Below are 26,833 nucleotides of genomic sequence, written 5' to 3' on the forward strand. Positions count from 1 at the left end.
AGGAGGCTCTGGGTGTGCAAAACCCCGGCTTTTGTGCGCCCTCCTCTCTCTCCTGCCCGCCAGGGGGTTTCTCCGCCCGTACCCCGGGCTGGCCTCGGGGTGGCCCGTCCGCGTGGCTCGCGCTTCGGTGCAGCGGCCGGGCCCGGCGTCTCCAGGCTGCGGGCCCTTTAAATCCTCCGGGGCGGCGGCGGCGGGCCGGGGATGACATCAGCGGGCGGGCCCCGGGCTCAATGGGAGCCGCGGGCGCGCGCGGGGCGGGCGCGCGCGAGCCGGCGGCGGGGGCGGCGGGCGGCCGGGAGGCGGCGGCGGCGCGCGCCCAGAGCCTGAGCCCGGCCGGCGGAGCGAGCGCGGCGGGCCCGAGAGGCTGGCGGCCGGCGGCCCGAATCCCCCGGCATCCGCCCCGGCGGGCCGCCCCCGGCCGCGGCAGCCCCCCGAGCAGCGGCGCGGCCCCGGCGGCGTCCCGGCGGCGTGAGTATGGGGGCCGCGGGCCGGGCGCGGCGGGCTCCCCGCCCTTTGTTTTTGCTGGCGGCGGCGGCGGCGGCGGCGCGGAGGCCACGCGCGCGGGGCGGGGGCGGCGGGCCGGCGAGGACAAAGGCGCGGCCGGGGGGGGGGGCTGTTGTTTTGCGGCGGGTCTGGGGGGGCCCGGCCCGCCCGCCGCGCTCCCCGCCGGCCCCGCGGCCTCCGCGCCGGGGCTCGGGGCGCCGAGCTGTGGCTGCGGGTCCGGGTTCGGGCTCCCCGCGAGCCCCGGGCCTCGGCGGGTTTCAGCGGGGGGCAGCGGCGCCCCCGGGGCCCCCGAGCCCCGACCCCGGCGGGCCCGGCCGCCCTGCCGTCGGATGGGCGCGGCTGGGGTCCGGGGGGCGCCGGGGTGCGGGGGCACCCGGGCCACCGGCTTTGTTTTCCTTTGTGGAGAAAGGAAGGGGTGGGGGTTATTTATCAGCTGGGATTCTCCCATGCTTGGGTGACAAATTCCTGTTCCCAAGTCTACCGAAGCAAAACTGTTGGTGCTGGGAACCTTAAGAGAGGTTCCCAACTCCTTTCAACACCCAAACTCAGCCCCTAAAGAGCCCCCTCCCCAACTTCGCCCATAGTTTTTTTTTTTTTTTTTTTACATATTTTCTTCTTGGCATAACCTCCCCCTGGGGAAAAGGCTTTGGGGAGAGAGAAGGGGCTGCAGTGTCCAAGTTACTTCTGCTCGGTGCCTGTGTTTGGGCCCCCTGTGCCTTCAGGTCTAGGGTATCCCTTTAATTTTTATTTTAATGGTTTAGTGACAGGGGGCCAGCTCTGGGGGAGGGGGAGGTGTCAGGAAGTGAAAAACCAGTGCGGGGCTGGTTGGTAGTCTGTCTTCCTGACCCGCTCAAACTCCTGCTGGCTCTGCATGGAATCCTTTTTTTTTTTTTTTTTTTACTTTGTTTATCTCCCCCATCCCTACCCCACCCCCATAGGAGAGGCCAGCCAAAGAACTGGGAAGCTGCTCTGGGATGAAGCCTTTCCTTCTTTGGGGGGCTTTTGGGAGGCAGAGTGCCGGGAAAGACTAGGTTCCCCCCAAGGCCCCCAGGGCTGGGGTGACCCTGCAGGTCTGGGTGACGAGGACGCAGTGGTTGTGGGGTGCTGCTGGTTGCCCTTCTCTGCTGACAGCCCAGTGAGTGGAGAGGGGCTGGGGGTTCTGTGCAATGTATTTATGTAAGACACCCAGACAGAGGGCACGGGTATTTATATAACCCGGCGTGGGTATTTATGTAATATAGGATGCGGGTATATTTATGTTCCGTTCCTAACCGGTTCCTAACCGGCGGCTTCCCCAGCTGCCGTGTGTGGTCTCTGAACCTGCGTTGGTGGGGAGCGGGCTGGGGGTGTTGGTGTGTACGCACCCGGCCCCCCAGCGGGGCGCACCGAGCGAGCACAGGCGCCTGCTTCTTTCTTCCCTTAGCGGGTACACACTGGGAAGCCGGCCGGTGTGTGCATGTGGGGTGTGTGGTGTGTGGGTTTCCTGCAAATGTGACAGCCGCGCCCCCTCAGCGTGTCCGGGCCAGGCGTGTGGGCAGAGGCCCTTGATGGAGAGCCCAGAGTTTGGTTGGCACCGCGCGGAGGCTACTTCCTGGTGTCCGCGGAGGCCCCCTGGGAGCTGAGCAGGCGCTCTGGGCCTGCTGGGGCGAAGAGTTCTGGCCTGGCCTCAGTGCCATGGATCCCTCTCAGCTCCCTTCCCCTGTTGCCTGGCTGCCGGGGTAGCCCTTGTCCTGGGGAAGGGACGGTCCCCTGTGCCAACACAGCTGCTCTCCTCTCTGGCCGCTTTGCCTTGGCATTTAAGCCACGTGTGTGGGTGGGGGGCAGCAGGGCCCCCGCCCAGTCCTAGGTCACACTGCCACTAATTTGCTGCTGGGTGGCATGGCTTCTCTGGGCCCAGTTGCCGTCCACAAAAGGAGTCTTCCTTCTTGGTCATTCACATTGGCCCTCTTATAAACATGCCGAGAGCTCTCAGGCACCCCTCCTCTTCCAGCTCTGGAGTCTACTTTTCCCCCAGCAGCCCAAACTGCCCAGAGGCTTCCGAGTCACCCGGTTTGCCAGTCAGGACCACCGGTGCCCAGGCCTGCAGTAGGCCAGCACAGAGGGGTCCCTGCCAGGGTGGCCCAAGCCCTGCCTTGGCTCGATGCACCCAGCATGGGTGGCAGGAAGGAGGGAGCCGGCTCCAGGGCCTGGTGGCTTAAAGCCTGGCTGGGGTCACACACCCCGCCCCTGTCCAGGGGCTGCCTAGGAGACCCTCCCCCCAGTCCTGAAGGAAGTCAGCCCCAATGTCCATCTGGAGGGGCTGCGAGGATGTTGGTGTCAGGAGGGAGGGGACTGCAGGGCCCCTATCTGGCCCTGCCTGGAGTGGATCACACTCTTTCCTGCGGGATGCTGGGAACTGGGGGGCCTAGCACGGGGCAGAGGCGGTGTGCAGCAGGATCAGGCCAGCTGGTGGAGGCCTGGCCTCCGGTTCTTGGTGCTAGAACCCTGGGGGTGGGCAAGGAGGTGGGACCCTGTCATTTCAGAAGCTGAGGGGCTGAGCAACTCCTTCAGGACCCTCCCCTCCAGTTTGCCTCCCTCCCTGGAGGTGGGCTTGGTGGTGGCCGACCATGGTAGCCCCAGGGTGGCTAGCTCCTCCTCTGTTACCCCTTTGTCCTGGGTTCTCCTTTCAGGATCTCAGCCCATGGTGCCAGCCTTCCCACCGAGGGCCTCATTGTTAGGGAGCCCCCAAATGAGTGTCCCCCAAAGAGATGCTTGCTGGGTGGTTTCCTCCTGTGCCCTGCCCTAATCCCACCTTTTGCCAAGGCAGGCTGAGCCCATTCTGAACCTGCCAGCTGCTCCCCAGACGTGTGGGCGTGCGGGCCACCGGGCCCCCGACACCTGGCTGCCCGCGAGCAGCGGGGCCAGTTGCTTCCCGGACAGCGGGAGGGAGAACGCGGGCTCTCCCTGTGAGTCCTGTGCTGTGCCTGGCCTTCGGAGGGCCGGGTGGGGTGTGGTGGGCGAGGCCCACCGCCAGCTCCCCATTCTCTGACCCCAGCATCTCTGCCTCTCTGTACAGGAGTGAATCATGGAGCTCCGCGTAGGGAATAAGTACCGCCTGGGACGCAAGATCGGGAGCGGCTCCTTTGGAGACATCTACCTGGGTGAGTGCTCCCTGCTCCCGCTGAAGCCCCAGGATGGCCTGGGCCAGGAGGAGGAGAGGTCCAGGATCTCAGGATCAGCGGCAGGGGCCTATCTTGGGGCCTATCTTGCCTCTCGTCCCTGAGGGGAGGAACCTGAGGCGGAGGGGCCCGGGCTCAGGGCTCCCGTTTGCTGGGCTGGGCAGGCAGGGTATTTTTAGCTTCCGCCTCCAGCTGCAGTGACCTGGGCCTCCAGCTGGGCGTGGGAAAGCCCAGGCTGGGTTGGCATCCCCTCTTGCCTTCAGGGAGAGGACTGCTGGTAGACAGAAGTCCTGGGCTACTGCCTGACCCCCATCAGGGCCATCCTGGTGATCTGGCCTCCTGGAATGGCCGGGACAGGCTTTGGAGGGACGTGGTGTGTGTGTGTGTGTGTGGGGGGGGTCTGGTCCTCCAGGGAGCTCTCCCTCCGGATGTGCTTCCTGTTGAAAATCAGAGTTCTGTTGTCTTTTAAACAAACCACTGACATATCAGCCCTCTCCTGGCCTGGGAAAAGTGAGGCCTGTGTCTTTAAACCTCACATTCTCAGCCCACTGCCGGCATGGGCAGGGCAGCTGCTGGGCTGGGCAGCGGGGATGGTTCTTTGGCAATTGCAGATTGGGGGGTGGGGGGCTTGGGGGGGGCTTGGAGCTGTTAGAGCAAGGTGGCAACCCCTCTGGGGTTGATCCTCTGTGCTGCCCTGGTCCCCTCGTGGGCAGTCCTGGGCCGGATCTGCACCCTCCTCCGAAAATGAAAAGAAGTCAGTGCAGTCCTGGGCAAAGAAAGGCAAGTCAGAGCGCTGTGCTCTTTTTTTTTTTTTTTTTTTTTTTTTAATGCGGTTTGGGGATGTAGCAGAGAGGTAGAATACCCCTGGGTTCAATCCCCAGTACAAAAAAATAAATCAAGACAGAACATGGAAGACAGGCAGGCCTTGGGCCTAGGCTCTGGCCATTGCTCTGTGTGGCTGGCCTGTGAGTTCAGGGTCCCCATCTGGAAACTCATGTGGTGCCACCTGACTGACCAAGCACTGTTAGGAAATGCAAAAGAAACGGGACGGGAGGGCGTCTTGCAAACTGAGAAGTGCCAGCCAAACGCGCGGTTTATTGCAGAGCACTCGGTAGATCTCTCTCCTGGACACGGGACAGGAGCACGAGGAGGTGGTGGAGCTGGTATAAAGGTTTCTCTAGCCGGCCACGTAGCACACAGAGGCTGCTTCTCAGGAGGCCGAGGCGTTGCTTGAGCCCAGCAGTATGAGGCCTGCCGAGACGGCACAGCAAGGCCCCATGCCAAAAGTTTAGTTAGAGCCGGGCATGGTGGCCCATGCCTGTAATGTAAGTACATGGGAGGCTGGGACAGGAGGATCGCCAGCCTCAGCTACTTAGTGAGGCTCTCAGCAACTTAGTGGGACCCTGTTTCCAAACAAAATACTAAAAAATTAGCTGGGCGTGGTGGCGCATGCTTGTAATCCCAGCATTCGGGAGGCTGAGACCGGAGGATTGTGGTTTGTAGACAGCCTCAGCTACTCGAGGTCCTTTGCAACTCCTTGAGACCTGGTTTCTAAATAAAGAATAAAAAATAGAGCTGAGGGTGTAGCTCAGAGGTAGAATGCCCCTGGGTTCCATCCCCAGTGCTGTAAAATAAATAAATAAACAAATAAATAAATAAAAATAGGTCTGGGAGTGTAGCCTGGATGTAGAAGGCCCCTGGGTTCCATCCACAGTACCACACACACACAGAAGTTTAAGCCAGGCATGGGGGCGCAGGCCTGTGAGCCTCGTACTTAGGAGGCTACCACAGGAGGACCGCAGGTTTGAGGAGAGCCTCGGTAACTTAGCAAGACGCTTAGCAACCTAGTGAGACCCTGTTTCAAAACGAAAAAGGACTGGGGATGTAGCTCAGAGATAGAGTACCCCTGAGTTTGATCCCTGGGGGCCACAAAAAATTAATTAACTAAATTGAGGTTATCTCTGAGCTCTTCCCAGGAGGCAGGTGTGAGGTTGTGTCTGCCTCTTCCCCCAGTGTCTAGCGTGTGGCTTTGCCCACCTGGTACCCCTTAGAGACCTGTCACATGAACTGTGAGAAAATGAGGAGTGTGCTGGGCGTGGTGGTGCACACACTTGGAATCCCAGGACTTGGGAGGCTGAGAGAGGAGGATCGCAGGTGTGTGACCGTGGTAACTTTGTGAAACCCTCAGCAACTCAGTGAGACCTTGTTAAAAAAAAAAATACAGCCGGGCGTGGTGGGCACGCTTGTAATCCCCGCGCTTGGGAGGCGGAGACAGGAGGATCGCGCAGGTTCGAAGCCAGCCTCGCGCCCTGGCTAAGGAGACCCTGTTTCCAAATAAAAATGTAAAAATAGGTCTGGGAGTGTAGCCCGGAGGTAGAAGGGCTTCCAGGAACCCCAGTACCACCCAAAAAAAAAAAAAAATACACACACACACACACACATATACGTATATATATGTGTGTATATATATATATACATATATATATAGGAGTCCCTGGGTTTTCAATCCCCAGTGCCACACACACAAAAGGAAAAAAGAAAATAGGGCTGTAGCATGTAGGAGCCACGCTTCTGATGCAGCATGGGATCTGGGGACCGGGCCGGGTCCAGGCCCCTGGGCTTCTCACTCCTGTGTGAGCTGGGGTGTCGTTTTTCTTCTCTGCACCTCAGTATTCTTGTCTGTGCAGCGGGGATCCCCGTCCCCTCCAGTCTGTGAACCTGGGGCTGGTCCTACCATTGAGCCCCTCTGGCTCGGGGCCGAAAGGCTGAGCACAGCCGGGGCCTGTTCCTAGACAGCACCTGGCTGGGCCCGTTTGCTACAGGAGGAAAGCAGCAGCCGGAAGCCCAAGGCCACTCAGAAAGGCCAGGGTCCGTGGTTGACTGGGCGCATCTCCCTGGGGGAGGGACTTCCTGTTTATCCTCAGAGTCGTCCTTGTTTTTAAAACTAAGTCCAGGTTTATTCCTGTTTATGCCCATTCTGGAGTAAGTCTGACCTGGATTCGGATTGGGGGTTTTTCTAGGGGGAGGGGTGCTGGGGGTAGAAAGAGCTACAGCTCTTTCTCTCTTTCTCTTTCTATTTTTTTCTCCTTTCCTTTTCTTTCTTTCTTTCTTTCTTTCTTTCTTTCTTTCTTTCTTTCTTTCTTTCTTTCTTTCTTTCTTCAGTACTGAGGATAGAACCCAGGGGCATTCTACCTCTGAGCTACACCTCAAGCCCTATATTTTATTCTTTATTTTGAAATAGGGCCTCACTGAGTTGCAGAGGGCCTCACTAAATATCTGAGGCTGGCCATGAGCCCGCGATCCTCCTGTCTCAGCCTCCTAAGTACTGGGATTACAAGCGTGCCCGGCTGCCCTTTTCCTTTTGAAACAAGTCCGCTCCGAGTTGCTGAGGCTGGCCTTGAAATTGCCTGATCACCATCACACCCAGCTGGTGCTGCTCTTTTTTTGTGTGTGTGTGGACCTGGGGATGGAACCCAGGGGCATTCTACTTTCAAGCTACACCCCAAAACCGATTTTATTCTTTTATTTTGAAACAGGGTCTCACTGAGTTGTAGAGGGCCTTTCTAAGTTGCTGAGACTGGCTGAACACCTGTGATCCTCCTGTGTCAGCCTCCCAAGTGCCACAGCACACCACCACATCTGGCTCTGGAGTCTTGGGGGTTCCTTTTACTAGCCGTATGTCCTGGAGAGAGTGGTGACCTTTGCTGGCCTTGACTTTCCCATGTGTGGGATGGAACTGGGCAGTAATGATACCTAAATACTTAGTGTGTAAAATACCTGGGTGTTCTTGTTCCCACCCTACCCCACCCCCAGGCTGAGCTGGAGTTGCTGCCCTCCGAGGATCCTGGCCTTGGGCCTGAGTTGGAGCCAGCTCCTCCCCTGCAGACCGTGGGGGTGTTGGGCTCTCCAGCACCCTGTCATTAGCACCCTCCCAGGCCCCTCTGCTGCAGGCTGTGGCCACAGTGTCACTGTAGGTCCTCCCTGGACAGCCTCGCGGGCGGCCTTTGTTCAGCGCTCTGGCCACATTCCTGTCACCAGCGCCTGGCCAGGGCCTCACTGCAGATGGCCGCTGCAGGTGGGTCTGGTTGAGGCTTCCAGGCCCTGCTTTCCAGGATCTGCGCCGGGCAAGCGCATTTGGGGGCCCTGCCCATGTCCTGGGGGGAGCCCAGGCCTGGGCCTGCTCACCGGCTTTGTGTCCTGGGGAGCTCTCCAGGGACCCTGGAATCTCTGGTCCTCAACGCTGATAGGCAGGGGGTTCTGGGAGGGCGCCAGGGCTCTGACACTGAGAGGTGGGCTCCACCCCCCACCCCGCAGCTCGGGGGGTCCCCGGTTGTGTCTCTTCTGTGTCCACGCTGAGCCCCCTGTGAGGCCGTCACCCCCTCTCTACCTACAGTTTCCCACAGTACTATCTAGCCCATCTATGGCCAGACCCAAGCCCTTCTCTGTATCCGAATTTGTTTGGGAAACTGCCGGGTCCCCTTGCGGGGCCACGGGTGGGTCACATTCCGTGCCTGAAGTGGGGCCATTTCCTCTGGCTTCCACATGGAGCCCAGCATGCTGGCCTGGCAACCTGACCCTGCCGGGAAGCCTACAGACCATCTGCCCCCGCGGCCCCCCGCTCTACCTCCCTACCCCCTCTCCCCCGCCCCGTGGCCCCAACAGCTCTGCAGGACCAGTCACCTCACCCAAGGCAAGCTGAGCGCCAGCACAAGCCTGCCCGTCCAGCCCGGGCGCAGCACCTGCCGGTGAGACGGGTGAAGAGACTGTAGGGAATTGGGGGTGAAGAAGTGGAGCTGGGGGTCCTGAGCTTCAATCCTAGTGTTGCCCGCCAGTGCTGTCTGCCTGGGCCGGTTCTCACCTCCTGAAACGCAGTTCAGCTGGCGTGAGAGGCAAGGGAGACCTGGCAGCCGCCGAGGGGGTGCGGTATGAGGGGTACCGTGCGCTTGCTTGGGCCAGAGACTTTGCGTAGTAGCTGGGCCCCGTCCCAGGGAAGTTTTGTGGCATATGGTCATCCAGCCTTTGATATCTTCATCTATCTTTCCTTCTCTCTCTTTCTTTCTTCCTTCCTCCCTCCCTCTTTCTTTCTTTCTTTCTTTCTTTCTTTCTTTCTTTCTTTTTTTCTTTCTTTCTTTCTTGTGGTACTAGAGATTGAACCCAGGGTCATTCTACCTCTGAGCTACACCCCTAACCCTATTTTATTTTTATTTTTGGTGGTGCTGGGGGTGGAACCCAGAGGCTTTCTGCCTCTGGGCTATACTCCCAGACTTTTTTTTACATATATATTTATTTGGAAACAGGGTCTCACTAAGTTGCTGAGAGCCTCACTAAGTAGCTGAGGCTGGCTTCGAACCTGCGCGATCCTCCTGTCTCCGCCTCCCAAGCGCGGGGATTACAAGCGTGCGCCACCACGCCCGGCTTATTTTATTTTTATTTTGAAACAGGATCTCACTAGGTTGATGAGAATCTCACTACTTGCTAAGGCTGTCCTTGAACTTGTGATCCCCGTCTCAGTCTCCCAAGTACTGGTGTACACCACCATGCCCTGCTAATGTTGCCATTTTTTCTTGTCAGAGAGAGATGCAAGCAGTCCTGGTGGGATGGTGTTGGGCCCCAGGGGAAACAGGGCCCAACCTGCTTTTGCCTCTCTGTGCCCTGCCTGCACGAGGTGGCTTCCAACTCCTGCCTGCCTAGACGGGCACGGGGGCCTCCTGGGTCTTGCCCCCCCCCCCAACCTTTCTGCTACACCAGCGACGCTCAGAGCGGGTATTTTTGTTCATGTGCCACAGCAAGGCAGTCTCTGGCTCCAAATGTCAGTGCTGGTGACATTGAGAACCCTGTACCTGGCCCAAACCCTCGGCCAGAAGGCCAGGATCTGAGCTGGATTTCGAGACCCTTCAGGCGCCCCCCGCCCCAACATCCTCCACCATCTTCAGCTACCTGGGTCTGCTGCACCGCGCACCCTCCCCGCGGGCCTTTGATGTGCTGTGACCTCGTGTCTGGCAGCCTTGCCTCGGGGAGATTCTCTTCTCTCCCAGATGGTGGCTGGCGCCCTCTTCCTCTGCTCACCCCAGCACAGACCTCAGCAGCCCTCATGGCAAGGAGCAGTGACTGGACCAGACCCTGGGCTAAGCGCCTCTGTGCCCTGAAGAGCCGAGAGGGCTCAGCAGTTCGCAGGGGAGGCACCTGGGCATGAGGCAGGTGACTTAGCTGAGGTCCAGGCTAGGAGGTGGCCAGGTCAAGCTCTGACTCTTGCCTGCCACGTTCGCTGCCTCCTGTGCTCACAGGCAGATGGGCGTGCCAGTGGGCTCCGGGGTGCCCTGCTGCCCTCCCATGCCACATCCTTGCCCCCCAAACCCAGGCACACTACTGAGTGGCGAATGTTAATGTATTGAAAGCGCTTTACAGCTGGGCGCCGTGGCACGGGCCTGCTATCCTGGTACTTGGGAGGCTGAGACAGGAGGATCGCAGTTCATGGCCAGCCTCAGCTACTTAGTGAGTCCTCTTGCAACTCAGTGAGACCTGGTTTCAAAATAAAGAATGTAAATTAGGGCAGGGGCTATAGCTGGGAGGTCGAATGCCCCTGGGTTCCATCCCCAGAACTAGAAAAAAAAAATAAAATAGGGCTGGGGGTGTAGATTGGAGGTAGAATGGTCCTGGGTTCCATCCCCAGTACTCCCCCAACATACACACCCACACAAGCACTTGACAAAAGCCAGGCGTGGTGATCACGTGTCATCCCTGTACTTGGGAGACCGAGGCGAGACCAGCCTCAGTCATTTAGCAAGGCCCTCAGCAGTGTAGCAAAACCTATTTCAAAAAAATAAAATAGGGCAAGGAATCACAGATGATACGGTTCTACTTCTATGAAACATCCAGAATTGGCAAATCCATAGAGGCAGAAAGTAGACTCCTGAGTGCCAGGGGCTGTGCGGTTGAGGGGAGGTGGGACATGTCTACTGAAGGGTATTTTGGGGTGATGAAAACATTCTAAAATTGATGATGATGACTGCCCAACCTCCTGTGCACACTAAAACCCACTTAGTACTGCACACCCAAGGGGCTGACTCGTGTACAAAGTAGCTACATCTGGTAAAGAAGTTTTAATAAGGGCAGTGTTGAACAAAGTATCCAGCTTAGAGTTTCTCCTGTGCTTGGTAGGGGCACAGGCTCAGGGGCTGGGCAGGCACTTCCCGCCTTCTTTGGCCCCTGGAAGGAGATTCATGTTGTGTGTTTTGCTTTTTCATTTCCTCTGTCTTGGAGATCTGCTTCCGCACAGAGAACTTCCTCATTCTTTTTCTTTTGTGTTGGGTTTTATGGATGGGCTATTCTTTATTTAACCAGTCCCGGATTGATGGACATTTGGGTCATTTCCAAGCTCTTGCTGCTGCAAACAGCCTCCAGTGGACGGCCCTGTCCAGGCCTCCTGTTGTACCGGGGAAGGGTGTCAGCTGAGCCTAGGAGACCGGGGGTCGGGTGACCCCGCGGCGGGGCCCACTGGTTCGCACTGACCACCTGGCGAGGAGAGCCCAGCCGCCCCAGACCGCAGCCCTGCCAGCAGACACCCGCTTACCTTATTGTGAAACTTTGGACAATCCTAGCTGGAAAATGGTCTTTGGGGATCATTTTAATTTGCATTTCTCTTACACGGAGGCTCCTGTGAGCACGCCATTCATATTAATGCCCCCTTTCTCTGGATGTGTCTGCTCGCCTTTCCTGTTGAGTCTTTTTCCTGCTGGCTCGTAGGAGCGCATTATCTACTAGCTCTTTGCCTGTGGTAAGAATTGCAAGTCTGTTTTCCTTACAGCTTTATTTTTGCTCTGCAGAGGGGTTCCTTTTGGGAGAGGAGGGAGCCTTTGTTTTTTTTTTTTTTATGGCTTCTGGATATTAGGTGGGGGATTACAAATAATTTTGGGAGGAACCCTTGCCTGGAGGAAGCCCAGTTGAAAAGAGAGGCTGGCCTGTAATTCGTCGGCCTGGTACCCCTGCCCGTCCTGACCACGAGCGGAGTGACCACCAGCTGGGATTTTATGTCGTGTCCTTTTGCTGAGGGTCTTGTCACATGTTTATATCCCTGGGCGGTATCTTTAGCGTCACAAGCCTTGAAACTGAGACAAATAGAACTGGACCACCGACTCTCCCACGCTGTGGACCACCGACTGTCCCACGCTGTGGACCACCGACTGTCCCACGCTTTGGACCACCGACTGTCCCACGCTTTGGACCACCGACTGTCCCACGCTTTCTCTTCCTTTTGTGAAAGCTGAGGGGTTGTAATTTTGTTCTGTTTTGTCTTTTGCAAGTCTGAGGATGGAACCCAGGGGCGTTCTACCTCTGAGCTACACCTCCAGCCCCATTTTATTTTTTATTTTGAGACAGGGTCGCTGAGGTTGGCCTTAAACTGCTCTGCTGCCTCAGCCTCCAGGCGCATGCTTTCACACTGAACTTGAGGTGAAATTTACATAACAAGATTAGGCATATGAAAGTGTTCGGTTCAAGCCAGGTGTGCGGGTTTGTAATCCCAGCATTCCAGGAGGATCTCGGTTCCAGGTTGTGAACAGTCTCAGCTACTTAGCGAGGCCCTTCACAACTCAGTGAGACCATTTTAAAAATAAAAAGAAAGCTGGGCTTGGTGGCGCACGCTTGTAATCCCAGCCTTCAGGACGTGATACTGGAGGATCATGGTTCGTGGACAGCCTCAGCTGCTTAGGCTGTCTGCAACTTAGTGTGACCCTGTCTCAAAATAAAGAATAAAAAATAGGGCAAGGGTTGTAGCTCCAAGGTAGAATGCCTCTGGGTTCCATCCCCAGACCCGCAAAGAAAATAAAAAGACTAAAACATAGCACTGGGAGTATAGCTCAGAGGTACAATGCCCCTGGGTTCCATGCCCAGGACTACAAAAAAAAAAAAAAAAAGTATACAGTTCAGCCGGGCGTAGTGGTGTACGCTTGTAATCTCAGCACTTGGGAGCCTGAGACAGGAGGATCATGGTTCGTGGACAGCCTCAGCTACCTAGGCCCTCTGCAACTCAGTGAGACCCTGTTTCAAAATAAAGAATAAATGCCGGGCGTGGTGGCGCGCATGCTTGTAATCCCCGTGCTTGGGAGGCTGAGACAGGAGGATCGCACAGGTTCGAAGCCAGCCTCAGCTACTTAGTGAGGCTCTCAGCAACTTAGTGAGACCCTGTTTCCAAATAAAGTATAAAATAGGTCTGGGAGTATAGCCCGGAGGTAGAAAGCCTCTGGGTTCTACCCCCAGTACCACCAAAAAAGAATAATAATAATAATAAAATAAATTAAAAATAAAGAATAAAGCCGGGCGTGGTGGCGCATGCTTGTAATCCCCGCGCTTGGGAGGCAGAGACAGGAGGATCGTGCAGGTTCAAAGCCAGCCGCGTGCGCTGGCTTAGGAGACCCTGTTTCCAAATTTTAAAAAATGTAAAAATAGGTCTGGGAGTGTAGCCCAGAGGTAGAAGGGCTTCCAGGAACCCCAGTACCACCAAAAAATAAAAATAAAAAAACAAAAAAATAAAGAATAAATATAGGGCTGGGGGTGTCGCTCGGAGGTAGAATGGCTCTGAGTTCCCTCCCCAGTACCGCAAAAAAAAAGAGTATGCAGTTCAGTGCTGTTTACTACAGCGTCATGCAGTCAACACCCATCAGGTTCCCAGACAAGTTCCAGCACCCCAAAAACCCCCTGCCCCTCTATGCAGTCACTCCCTGTTCCCCCACAGCTCCTTCCCCTGGCAACCACCATTTTTTCTGTCTCTGGATTTGCCTGTTCTGGACATTTCATAAAATGGGGTAGTGTTTTTGTGTGTGTGGTACTGGGGGTGGAACCCAGGAGCTTTTCTCCCTCTGGGCTACACTCCCAGACCTATTTTATACTTTATTTGGAAACAGGGTCTCACTAAGTTGCTGAGGCTGGCTTCGAACCTGTGCCATCCTCCTGTCAGCCTCCCAAGCACTGGGATTACAAGCGTGCGCCACCACGCCCGGCATATTTCATACAATGGAGTCATACACTATTTGTTCTTTTGTGTCTGGCTTCTTTTTGTTTTTTGTTTTTGGTGGTACTGGGGTTTCTGGAAGCCCTTCTACCTCCGGGCTATACTCCCAGACCTATTTTATATTTATTTTGTTTGGAAACAGGGTCTCTCTGAAGCCAGCACGGCTGGCTTGGAACCTGCGCGATCCTCCTGTCTCCGCCTCCCAAGCGCGGGGATTACAAGCGTGCGTCACCACGCCCGGCTTGGCTTCTTTTATTGAACAGAATGTTTGCAAGATTCATCGATGTGTGTGTGGCATGTGTCAATACTTCATTCCTTTTCGTGGCTGAATAATATTCCACCGCATGGATTGGCACCTGTCTTGGGTCATCGAGGGTGGGCTTTGCGTCTTTTTCACTTCTCAGCTCTCGTGAGAAGCGCTGCTGCCTGTCTGAGGAACTCGCAGTGGCCTGGTTACTGTGACGTTGTCATCCATCCTCTATCTGCCTGCTGGGATTCCTAGTGTGTCTACACTGCTGTCCTGCACCCTGCAGTGGTCATTGGTTCCTGCGTACGCCCTTGTCCTTGCGCCTGGTGTCCACGGGGCCCGTGCTCCGAGTGGACCGTTGGCCCAGGGTTCGCTAGATGCGTGCACGATGGCTGTGGCAGCTTGGCTCGGTTCCTTCCATCTCTTTTCTCCGCTTGGGACTTCTCACGGTGTGGTGTGAGCCAGCTGTGCTGGAGACATGTCCCGACTAGCCTCGTCTCCCCCACGTGAGCTTCCTGCTACCCCCTCGTAGCTCTGACTTTGTGTCCGGTCTGCACCGTTCTGGTTCCTGGAGCTAACACCCCCCACCCCCGGCAGCCCCAGCCCTCCAACCTAGCTCACCCGTTGTAGCTGGGTACAGAGGCGAGGGACTCTTTGGATTTGGGCTTTCTTCTGACTTGAGCCACCAGGCAGACCCCGCTGCAAGCTGGGCCTTGAGGTGTTTGGGACTCCAAGGCGGAGCCCCGAAGGCTGAGGCAAGAGAGCCCAGGACGGGCAGGGGGGCAGTGCAGGCTTGACCCTCCGCCTAGACCCGGCAGCCCGCAGAGCTGGGTTCACTCTTGAGCCTGTGGCCTGGGGGTCTGGTTTCTGGCCTGTGCACGGAGATTAGAGGCAAATGCGGAGAGCGCTGGGGCAGTGTGTGAGGGTCAGCATTGTGTTTGGGGTCCGCATTGAGGTGGGCAGGCCCATCTCTTCCTGATCCGGGCAGCTTAGATGGCACGGAGCGTACAGCACCTGTTCCTTCTCCCCACCCACCTCACCTGTGCCCCGCCAGCCAGCCTGTTCCGTCCCGAGGCTGGACGGAATCTCTGTAATCTGAGCCCCCAGCCATCAGCTCAGCCCACCTGACCCTCGGTTCTGAGCTCCCTGGGTGCAGCGGCCTTCCCGCCCGTGGCTGCCCCCTCTCCACTCAGGAGCCTTCACTGAGCCCCCGCCTCCCTGTGCCCCGCAGCCCCCTCTTCTCCAGCCTCCCGCGGGGCAGTCCAGCAGTCCAGGGCCACACAGCTGGCCCCGAGTGACCCCGGGCCTTTGCTTCCTCTACCCACAGGTGCCAACATTGCCTCGGGTGAGGAGGTGGCCATCAAGCTGGAGTGTGTGAAAACCAAGCACCCACAGCTGCACATCGAGAGCAAGTTCTACAAGATGATGCAGGGCGGAGGTGAGGCGGGCGGGGCGCAGGTGAGGGCGGCCGGGTGGAGGGAGAGTGGGCGCCGCTGACGCAGCCTCTTCCACAGTGGGGATCCCGTCCATCAAGTGGTGTGGGGCCGAGGGGGACTACAATGTGATGGTCATGGAGCTGCTGGGGCCCAGCCTCGAGGACCTCTTCAACTTCTGCTCCCGCAAGTTCAGCCTCAAGACGGTGCTGCTCCTGGCCGACCAGATGGTGAGGCCCCGCCCGCCCCGTCCGCAAGCCCGGCCTTCCCTCCAGAGAACTGGGCCAGGGGGCCTTGACCACCCACCCATTTGGAATCCAGGGGTCATTCATTTATTGATTGATTGATTATTTTATTTTATTTTGGTACTGGAGATGGAACCCAGAGGCATTCTATCTCCGAGCTACACCCCCAGCCCTATTTTTTAAATCTTTTAAAAAAATTTTTTATTATTTTTTTTCTGGTAGTGGGGATGCAACCCAGGGGCATTATACCTCCAAGCTACACCCCAGCCCCCCCCCCACTTTTTTTTTTTTTTTGGTACTGGGGGTGGAATCCAGGGGCTTTTCTACCTCCGAGCTATACTCCCAGACCTTTTTTATACTTTATTTGGAAACAGGGTCTCACTAAGTTGCTGAGAGCCTCACTAAGTAGCTGAGGCTGGCTTCGGACCTGTGCGATCCTCCTGTCTCAGCCTCCCAAGCATGAGATTACAAGCATGGGCCACCACGCCCGGCTTAATTCTTTATTTTGAAACAGAGTCTCACTGAATTGCACAGGGCCTCACTGAGTAGCAGCTGAGGTTGTCCAAGAACCGTGATCCCCTGTCTCAGCCTCCCACACGCTGTGATTACAAGCATCCGGCTCAGGGGTATTTTATTTAAAGTTCAGATTCCAGGCCAGGCCTAGGCCCAGATCTGTCAGACCTGGCCCCGGTGTGACTTAAAGCCTTCGCTCCGTAGGCCCAGGTCCTGTCCCACTGGGGACCAAAGGTGAATTGACGAGCCTCTCTGAGCCTGTCACCTGGTGGGCCAGCCCTTCGTGGGTTGCTATGTGTTGCTGGGGATTGAACCCAGGAACATTCTGCCTCTAAGCTACACCCCCAGTCTTACTTTATTTTTAGCTTGAAACAGGGTCCCACTAGGTTGAAAGTCTCATTACTTGCTGAGGCTGTTCTTGAACCTGCAGTCCTCGTGTCTTATCCTCCCAAATACTGTGATTACAGGTCTGTACTACCACGCCTGGCTAGGGGAGAGAGAGAGAGAGAGAGAGAGAGAGAGAGAGAGAGAGTGTGTGTGTGTGTGTGTGTGTGTGTTACTGAGGATGGAACCTAGGGGCATTCTACCTTCAAGCTACACCTCCAGCCTATTTTATGCTTTTATTTTGAAACAGGGTCTTAAAATTAAGTTGCTGAGGGCCTCATTAAGTTACTAAGGCTGTCTGTGAACCTATGATCCTCCTGTTTCAGCCTCCCAAGTACTGGAATTATAGGCATACACTACCCTGCCCATCAAGAGGGAAATCTTTTAAAAATATAAAACTATAGCCCATTGTGGTGGTACATGCCCATAATCCCAGCTACTTAGGCCAGGCATGGTGGCTCATGCTTGTAATGCCAGTACTTGGGAGGCTGAGCTAGGAGCATCTCAGATTCATGAACAGCCTCAGCAGCTTCCTAAGACCCTGTTTCAAAGTAAAAATTAAAGCCGGGCTTGGTGGCGCACGCTTGTAATCCCAGCATTTGGGAGGCTGAGACAGGAGGATCGCGATTCACAGCCAGCCTCAGCGACTACTTAGTGAGGCCCTTTGTAACTCAGTGAGACCCTGTTTAAAAAAAAAAAAAATAGGGCTAGGAGTGTAGCTCAGAGGTAGAATGCCCCTGGGCTCTGTCCCTAGTCCCACCTCTCAAAAAAAAAGGACTGGGAGCTGGGTTTGATGGTGCACAGCTATAATCCCAGTACTTGAGAGGCCAAGAGAATCACAGATTTGAACCCAGCCTCAGCAATTTAGTAAGACAGTGTTTCAAAATAAAAATTTAAAAAGCTTGGAGCACATAGCTCAGAGGTAGAATGCCCCTGGGCAACTTAGCGAAACCCTGTCTCAAAATTAAAGGACTAGGGGTTAGGTCAATGGAATAGCACTTGCCTAGCATGTGCTATGAGAGGCCCTGAGTTCAGTTCCCAGTACTGCACAAATAAGTAAATAAATAACTTTAAACCGAGATTGATTGATTGATTGATTGATTGGTACTGGGGATTGAGTCCAAGGCCATTCTACCTCTGAGCTACATTCCTAGCCCTATTTATGTATGTGTGTGGGGTAATGGGAATGGAACCCAGGGGCCTTCTTCCTCCAGTTTACACCCCAGGCCTATTTTATGTTTTATTTGGAAACAGGGTCTAAGTTGCTGAGAGCCTCACTAAGCTGCTGGGGCTGCCATTAAACCTGGGGTCTTCCGGTCTCAGCCTCCCGAGTACTAGAATTACAAGTATGCAACACTGCCTGGTTGTAACATCACATTTTAAAATTAGTTTCCCATAAGCTTCAATCTTTTATTTATAAATGTAATACATATATATATATATATATATTTTTTTTTTTTTTTTTTTTTTTTTTTTTTTTGGTGGTACTGGGGGTGGAACCCAGAGGCTTTCTACCTCCGGGCTACACTCCCAGACCTTTTTTATATTTTATTTGGAAACAGGGTCTCACTAAGTAGCTGAGGCTGGCTTCGAACCCGTGCGATCCTCCGGTCTCAGCCTCCCAAGCGCAGGGATTACAAGCGTGCGCCACCACGCCCGGCTTTAATAATTACTTTTAAGGAGAACTTTAATATTTCACTAGCATATGCTATGAGAGGCCCTGAGTTAAATTCCTACTACTATAAACATAAATTAATTAATTAATATCTTTAGATCAAACTTTATTTCTTTTGCAGTACTGGTGATTGACCCTGGGGTCACTCTACCTCTGAGCTGTTTCTTCTTCTTTATTTTATTGTGTGTGTGTGTGTGTGTGTGTGTGTGTTTTATTGTGTGTGTGTGTGTGTGTGTGTGTGTGTGTGTGTGTGTGTGTGGTACTGGGGATGGAACCCAGGGGCATTCTACCTCCAAGCTACACTCCCAGCCCTATTTTTTGTTTGTTTGTTTGTTTTTGTGGCACTGGGGATGGAACTTAGGGGCTTTCTACCTCTGGGCTATATTCCCAGACCTATTTAATGTTTTTATTTGGAAACAGGGTCTCACTAAGTTGCTGAGAGCCTCACTAAGTAGCTGAGGCTGGCTTTGAACCTGTGCGATCCCCGTTCCAGTTTCCCAAGCGCAGGGATTACAACTGTGCGCCACCACGCCTGACTGTCTTTTTATTTCTTTGTTTGTTTGTTTTTGCATTACTGGGGATGGAATCCAGGGGCATTCTACCTCTGAACTACACCCCCAACCCTATTTTTTATTCTTTATTTTGAAACAGAGTCTGAGTTGCAAAGGGCCTTACTAAGTAGTAGCTGAGGCTGTCCGAGAACCGTGATCCTCCTGTCTCAGCCTCCCAAATGCTGGGATTACAAGCGTGCACCACCATGCCTGGCTTGTCTTTTTGTTTTTGAAACAGAGTCTCACTGAGTTGAGAAGGGCCTCACTGAGGCTGTCTGTGAACCGCGATCCTCCAGTCTCAGCCTCCCAAATCCTGGGATTACAAGCGTGGGCCCCAACGCCCCGCTAGACTGATCTTTAGACCTAGTGTGGACTGTGCTGGTCCTGTCACACGAGCATTTTGTTCTTGGTCTGCGGTCAGCCTGCAGAGAGCCTGCAGGTGCCCTCCAGTTAACAGCCTTGTGTGTGCACAGTTAGCTTATTGGATTCTCCCAAGTGAAAACTCAGAAAGCCCTGAGGTGCGCAGCCGTGCCGAAGCCAAGGCCCAGAGCATATGTGACCTGCCGGAGGACGACGAGTCACACACATGGATACTAATTCCAGCTTTTAAAAATCACTTAAGCTGGGCCGGGCATGGCAGCACATGCTTGTAATCCCTGTGCTTGGGAGGCTGAGACAGGAGGATCGCACAGGTTCGAAGGCAGCCTCAGCTACTTAGTGAGGCTCTCAGCAACTTAGTGAGACCCTATTTCCAAATAAAATAGAAAAGAGGTCTGGGAGTATAGCCTGGAGGTAGAAAGCCTCTGGGTTCCACCCCTAGTACCACACACAAAAAAAATTAAATTAAATAATAATCACTTAAGCTGGGCATGGTGGCACTCTGGTAATCCCAGTACTTGGGGAGCTGAGACAGGAGGATTGCCTTCGCAACTTAGTGAGGCCTTGTTTTGAAATAGAAAAGAAAAGTAGGGTCAGGAGTGTAGATCACAGGCAGAAGTCCCCTGGGTTCAATCACCAATAGCACACACACAAAAAAGAAAGAAATCACTTAAAGGGTCAGGCCTGATGGCCCACACCTGTAATCTCAGTCCGTGGGAGACTGAGACGAGAAAATCACAGGTTCAAGGCCAGCCTCAGCAACTCAGTAAGAATCTGTTTCAAAATTTAAAAATAAGGTGGGAGTGTAGCTCAGACGTAATCCCCAGAAAGAAGAAGAGAGCTGTGCATCTGTGGGAAGCCAAGCAGTGGGGCCCGTTTCCTGCGCTTCATCTCTGGCTCACCGAGCGCCAGCCCCTCGGTGCTCCTGGCCTCCCCTGCCCAGGTCCTGTGAGGCAGGGCCAGCCCAGCAGCCTCCGAGGGGCCAGGTGCTCTTCCTGCCCCGCCTTCCCGGGTCTTGCTATCTCCCTGTCCTGGTTTTTTTTTTTTTGTTGTTGTTGTTGTTGTTTTTTTTTGGTTTTTTGGGTTTTTTTGTCTGGGGATGGAACCCAGGGGCATTTGACCTCCAAGCTACATCTCCTGCCCTATTTGAAACAGAGTCTCACTGAGTCGCGGAGGGCCTCACTAAGTAGCTGAGGCTGTCCGCGAACCGCCATCCTCTGGTCTCCGCCTCCCGAATGTGTCGTCATCTTTAAACACCTTCTGTGAGCTCCTTCAGAGATCAGCCCTATGGCGCGCGCTTCCTCCGCAGTCTTCCCAGACCTGCCCTCTGATCTCATCCTCCACAGTCGACGGGCCTTTCTTCCCTGGCCAGGGCAGGGAGCTCCTGTGCGCTGGCCGTCTCTGGGCCCTGAGCCCGGCCCAGCGCATGTGGTGAAAGCCTTGCTGAGTGACTCGCTGTTCCTTCCCTCCCCCAGATCAGCCGCATCGAGTACATCCACTCCAAGAACTTTATCCACCGGGACGTCAAGCCCGACAACTTCCTCATGGGCCTGGGGAAGAAGGGCAACCTGGTATATATCATCGATTTTGGCCTGGCCAAGAAGTACCGGGACGCCCGCACCCACCAGCACATCCCCTACCGGGAAAACAAGAACCTGACCGGCACTGCCCGCTACGCCTCCATCAACACACACCTGGGCATCGGTGAGTGAGCCGCCGGGCACTTCCTTGGTGAGCCACACCGCCCCCCCCCCCTTTGTAAGCAGCAGGGTATGTGCCCACCACCCTCCCCGCAGCAGCCCCACGGAGCAAGCGACCACATTTCCCCGATTGCACCGCTGGGCAAAGCAGGCTGGGCTTTAAGGCCTGCCACTCCGGGGCGCAGCTTAGCACATGTGGAGTGGATTTAGCCTTAGCCCATCTCATGCGGTAGCTTGTGCCTGCTCACCGGCGGCCAAGGGTGGAGTGGTCCATGAGGCCCTCAGAATCCTGGAATGAAGTGATGCCTGAGCTACAAAAGCTGGGCCAGACTGAGTTAAGCAAGCACCGCCCCAGGCTCTCCTCTGCAGCCAGAGCAGGCATAGCAGGGCTGCCCCAAGCCGGGGCACTGGGCGCGCAGGGCGGAGCGCCAGCTGAGGAGGAGCCGGGCCCCTCACCTCATCCTCTGCTCTGCAGAGCAAAGCCGTCGAGACGACTTGGAGAGTCTGGGCTACGTCCTCATGTACTTCAACCTGGGCTCCCTGCCCTGGCAGGGCCTCAAAGCAGCCACCAAGCGCCAGAAGTACGAGCGGATCAGCGAGAAGAAGATGTCGACGCCCATTGAGGTCCTCTGCAAAGGCTACCCCTGTGAGTACAACAGTGGAGGGCTTCCTGTTTGTAAGGACAAGATGAGGCCGGCCCGAGGCCGCCCAGGCTGTCTGTGCCGCACAGGGCCACTGGGAGCCTGGTGTCCACCTCCTCTCCCCCGTCCTCTCCTGGCCCCGGTGGTTGGGAGAGGGAACGGACATTTTTGTCCTGTTAGTTAGCTCCTGTTGGGCCCGTGTTCACCATCAGGCTCTTAAACGCCCTTCAGTTTACCACGGCCATTGGTCTGCTGTCCCTGACCCGGGTGTCACGCAGGGAGGACTGTGCTTCTGTTCGCCACGTCCTGTCCCGTCTTAGGTGGACACCATTTGTGGGACCGTGGGTGGCTAAGGCGGCCACGGTCCCGGGAGCACGGGTGTCCCTTACTGTGGCCTCTTCTGACCCCTGCCAGCCGAGTTCTCAACATACCTCAACTTCTGCCGCTCCCTGCGGTTCGACGACAAGCCTGACTACTCCTACCTGCGCCAGCTCTTCCGCAACCTCTTCCACCGGCAGGGCTTCTCCTATGACTACGTCTTCGACTGGAACATGCTCAAATTCGTGAGTCACCTAGAGGCTAAGGCAGGCTTGGGGGGCTGGACGGGAAAGGCCCTGACTCACGAGGCCAGAGTGGCCCAGTGGCGGGCGGGGCTCCCCGCAGGCGGGAGCTATGAGCTGGACGGTGCCGGTGACCTCACCGCGGTCCCAGAGCCCGCCCCGGCCAGCCGCACGTGCTGCCCAGGCAGGGCGCCGCCGCTCTGCAATTCGGCGAGGAGCCGGCTCGGCCTGGAGCCCCTTGTGGGTGCCCGTGGAGGGGCTTGGATGGCTTTGGCAGGCCCCCCTGCGGCCCTGGCTGCCGCCTGCACCATCCTGCTCCTCTTGCTCTGCGCGTCCCAGGCAGCCGCCCTCACCGAGGCCGCCCTGGCCAGCCTGGACCCGTTCAGAGTGGCTTCTTTCTTCCTGGTCGTGGGCCCCTGGGTTTTGCTTGGCAGTTGTTCTGGCTCCCTCTTCTGAGGGTCCTGGGGGCGGGCTGGGGAGGCGCGTTCACCAGTCGGGCCCGGAACTCGAATCTGTGAAACCGTGTGTCTTGTCTCGCATCTCTTCTGGAAAGGGGGCTTCCCCGAGCCAGGCTCAGCCCCGCGGCAGCGAAGCGGTCGCCCCGCCCCGCCCCCGGCCCTGGCCCTGTGCCGGGCCCACGTGCGCACCCACGTACTGGTAAGGATCCTCCGAGGCCTGGCCCTTCTGAGATTTGCAGCTTGGCCGGCAAGCACAAGGGCTGTGGACCTCAGCTGTGCTCTCTGTCCCTTCCAGGTGCCCGGCGCCCCTGGGCACCCAGGGCCCCCCAGATAGGCCCATGGAAGAGGTGGGGGAGGTGGAGGAGCTGCCTCCCCACAACTACTGGCCTGTGGTCTGGACTCCAGGCCCCCAGTTCTGACATCGCCAGGCGTGCCTGAGCCCAGCGGGGCCAGGCCTGAGGACGCGGCCCTCGGGATGGGAGGGGTGACGCCCTGTTCCTGAGAGGTGGCCCTTCGGTGGAGAGGGTGTGGGGAAAAGGCCCTACGTGGGAGTCTCAGGAATGAACCAGCTGTCTGAAGCCCAGGATATGCCTGAAGAAGAAGAGATGATGGCCACTGCCCAGGGGATGGGATGGGCAAGGCACTGAGACCAGGCTCAGAGCTGTCCCTGCCGCAGCCTCTGTATCAAGCGTGCACTCATTAAACGACTCTGCCCTTCGTCCTGGTGTGCCTGTCCTTTCAGTGTGGCCCTCGGCCCGCTCGCCAGGGCCTGAGGACCGAGGCCTGGTCCTCCCAACACCGCACTTGGTGCCTTGGTCTCTGTCCCCGGCAGTGTCCTAGGCCCGTTCTCCACAGAGGGGGCAGAGGTCAGAGAATGGGATCTCATAGGGCAGGGTCCTGGAGAGGGGCAGTGGGTGCCCTCCAGCCTGGATCGTGGGCAGCTCTTCTTGCGGTGCGTTGTGAGAGCTGTGGGCACCAGGTGCTTGCTCATCCCGGGGAAGTCGCCGCCGAGGCCGGCTGTGTGATGGGCCTGGCCCTTGGCTCGGCACGGCTCTAGGAACGGGTGTCACGTCCTCTCAGACTTGGGCCATCTACCATGGTTGCCACTGGCTGCATGGAGCTAACTTAATTCATCTTTAAGATGGAAACGTGGCTCTTGGGTCACATTTGCCACATTGAAGCTCTTGGGAGGCACAAGTGGCTAGCTTAGAGGCAGCTGTGCACGTCACCGTCACCCCAGAACGTTCTGCGGACAGCACTGCTCTGGACTCTCCCGCCAGCAGGATCTCAAGCTAGGCCAGCGGACCCTCCAGCACTCGGCCCCCTTCCTGGGGCCCCCTTCAGTCAGGTTCTGGAGTCAAGCTGAGCAGAGGCACCAAGGGCATTATCCTTCACCACTGATGTCTGACCTCGTCACCACCCGCACCTGAACCTGCAGAGGGTGCCGGCATCGGCCATAGCCTTGCCACGAGGAAGCCATCACCAGCAAGACCAGCAGACAGGAGTCCACGGAAGGGTCCTGACCCGACTGGAGTGGCCTCGCATGTTCGACATCAGGGCACTGGGACCCAGACACTAGGTGCACGCAGCCACTGAGTTCTGAGGTCCAGCCAGCTGGCCAGGAGGAAATCCTGCGTGGCCAAGGACAAAGATCCACACGGCAGCAGTGGATGCCTTTGAGGCTGATGTCGACCTCGTGTGTTTTCTTGGGGGCAAATAAAAGCCAACAAACCCCCTGGTGTCCATTTTGTGAGTTGTTGCTTAGCCTGGTGAGAGTAGCCGAGTTCACTGGGGCTGTCAGGGCCGTACCCCTGGCCACTCTTCTAGTGACTGCAGGGTTGTGCACCTCTGGGTGCATCATTTAGCCTCCTGGAACCTCAGTTTCCCCCGTGAGGGAACGAAATCTTCCTTGCCATGCAGGGTTGCTCTGACCCTGGACTCTACCTGCTCCTCGTGGGTGGAGCCCAGAGTGAGGGTCAGAGGTCAGGAGGTAGAGCCTGGCCGTCCCAGCCTCCCTGTCAAACCCCAGTCTGCTCTAGCTGGGAGACCCCAGCAGGTCATGAGGCTCCGAGGCCGGGCCACCAGTAGCTGAAATCAGAGCCTGCCTCAAGAGGCAGCCCAGGAAAGGGGCGGAGCGGCAAGGGTGTGCCTGGCTTGGCACTGTTCCTCACTAGCGTTCAGGGGTCGTTCTGATTCTGGTCACTTCCCCCAGAGGTGCTTACAGGCTCAGCCCCGTTTCCCCGGGACAGCAGGGCCTTCTCAGCCAGTTCCCCAGGGAGGGGTTCTGCAGGAGCCCACGCACCGTAGCCCACGGGCAGGCCCCCAACTCAGCATGCAGCTCTCTCCACAGATGCGGCCCCCCTCACGCCAGCCCCCTGCCCTTCCCTGTGGACGGCCCCACGACCAACTAGGTAACGGCCAGGTGCTCCTGCCGCGCTCCTCTCTAGGCCTCTACTTGCTCTGCACTGGGGTGGCAGCGGCTAGGGGCAGGGTCCCTGGGCTCAGCACCTTTCTGCAGCCCTGCCCACTGGGCCTCCTTTTCTTCCCTGGGCCATCAGCCCAGCTGCTCCCCAGGTCCCCTGAGCGCTCATCTCAAGGCAGGCAGTGCCTCTGGGTCTCCTGGGCCTCCTGGCTGGGTACCAGGAGACCTGAGTCAAGTCCTGGCTCTGTCTTCAACTGGTCCTACGACTCCAGCCTGTCACCTTCTCCTTGGACATTTGCTGCCTGTCCGCTAGGTGGGCTGCTGACGCTTTCCCTGCTTGGTTTGGAAACCTTGAGAGGCTAAGGGCTCTTGGTACGCAGAAGGGGCCGGGTTGGCGAGCCAAGGGCTGCCCTCTGCCGTCTAGGGCAGACTCTGACTCCAGCCCGTGAGGCCGGGCAGACTGACCCCCTCTGCTTCCCAGATAGCGCCGCCTCTTTCTGCTGGGTGTCGCGCGGCTTCGTTCCTCTGCACTGGGCAATCGAGGGTCCTTCCTGGCCCCTTAGGCCATGGACGTGAAGGAGGCCGGCCAGAGTTTCTGAGATGCCCTCCTGGCCTTCCTGCCCTGCGAGGGTGCTGGGCACAGCACTCTGGCGCTTCAGGCCTGACCCACATGTCCTCTCCTGTCCCTGCAGGGTGCAGCCCGGAACCCCGAGGACGTGGACCGGGAGCGGCGAGAACACGAACGCGAGGAGAGGGTGGGACAGCTGCGGGGGTCCGCGACCCGGGCCCTGCCCCCGGGCCCCCCCACGGGGGCTACCGCCAACCGGCTCCGCAGTACAGTCGAGCCTGTGGCCTCCACCCCGGCCTGCCGCATCCAGCAAGCTGGTCAGTAGGGGCCTCGGGCTGTGGGCTGGGCCTGAGCAGGCTAGGGGTCCCGCTCAGGCCCAGCTGAGGGTGGCTGTGCGCTTGGCCCTAGGCAATACTTCTCCCAGAGCGATCTCACGGGTGGACCGGGAGAGGAAGGTGAGCTTGCGGCTGCACCGGGGCGCGCCCGCCAACGTCTCTTCCTCAGACCTCACTGGGCGGCAAGAGGTCTCCCGGATCTCAGCCTCACAGGTGAGCCCAGCCCTTCGCACCAGAGTGGGTTCCCCACTCCAGTGACCCCGGACCTGGGACTCCTCTCTTAATCCTCTGAGGTCATTAGCCCCGCTTGTTGAGCAAAGTCAGAAGCAAGCTTGGAGCCGGGTGTGGCGGCGCACGCTTGTCATCCCCACGCTTGGGAGGCAGAGACAGGAGGATCGTTCAGGTTCGAAGCCAGCCGCGCGCACTGGCTTAGGAGACCCTGTTTCCAAAATAAAATAATGTAAAAATAGGTCTGGGAGTGTAGCCCAGAGGTAGAAGGGCTTCCAGGAACCCCAGTACCACCAAAAAAAAAAAAAAGCAGGCTTGGAAAAGTAGTGTGCCCTGCGAGGGGCAGCACAGGACCTGGCCTTGCTACCAGGGGCCCCTGGCAGGCAGCAGGGGGCTCACGGCCCCCACCAGCCCTGGCCTGAACACAGGTCGAGGGCTGGATGTAGTCCTATCTGGTGGCCCTACTGACAGACCATGTTCAGAGCAGGAGAGGCAGGGAGGACTGCCAGTGCCCAGGAAGGAGACCTGCCCTTGCCCTGCCTGCAGAGGAGCAGTCGCAGGTCCCAGGGAGCCGAAGGCTCCCTGGCCACTGGCTTGAGTGCAGCCTGGAGCCATCTCTGCCTTCGTGGTCTCTCTGTATAAAGTGGGGACATCTTAGGGTGACTAGGATCTTAGAGCCTTTGCATCGAGGGGCCTGGCAGGGCTGGGGGCTGGGCGCCATGGTGGGGCGAGACTTGCTGCTCCCAGCAGCTCTGGGCTTGCCCTGCTTACCCCCGTCTTTGCCCTCTCTGAAGACAAGCGTGCCATTTGACCATCTCGGGAAGTGA

At 57.1% G+C, this 26,833-nt stretch overlaps 1 protein-coding gene across 1 annotated transcript; it reads left to right on the plus strand.

Annotated features, from left to right (window-relative positions):
- Nucleotides 1-337: 337 nt before the first annotated feature.
- Nucleotides 338-26,833, plus strand: CSNK1E (casein kinase 1 epsilon; the record flags this gene model as incomplete). The annotated part of the gene is made up of 10 exons (XM_080706403.1): nt 338-468; nt 3,560-3,644; nt 15,243-15,353; nt 15,430-15,578; nt 20,570-20,798; nt 21,270-21,440; nt 21,850-21,998; nt 25,568-25,760; nt 25,852-25,991; nt 26,801-26,833. Exons 2-10 carry the CDS (start codon nt 3,569-3,571, stop codon nt 26,831-26,833), a joined length of 1,251 nt encoding a protein of 416 aa, XP_080562529.1. The 5' UTR covers nt 338-468; nt 3,560-3,568.

The sequence above is a fragment of the Muscardinus avellanarius genome (genome assembly GCF_963383645.1).
Source record: "Muscardinus avellanarius genome assembly, chromosome: 11".
NCBI classification, from domain to species: Eukaryota; Metazoa; Chordata; class Mammalia; order Rodentia; family Gliridae; genus Muscardinus; species Muscardinus avellanarius.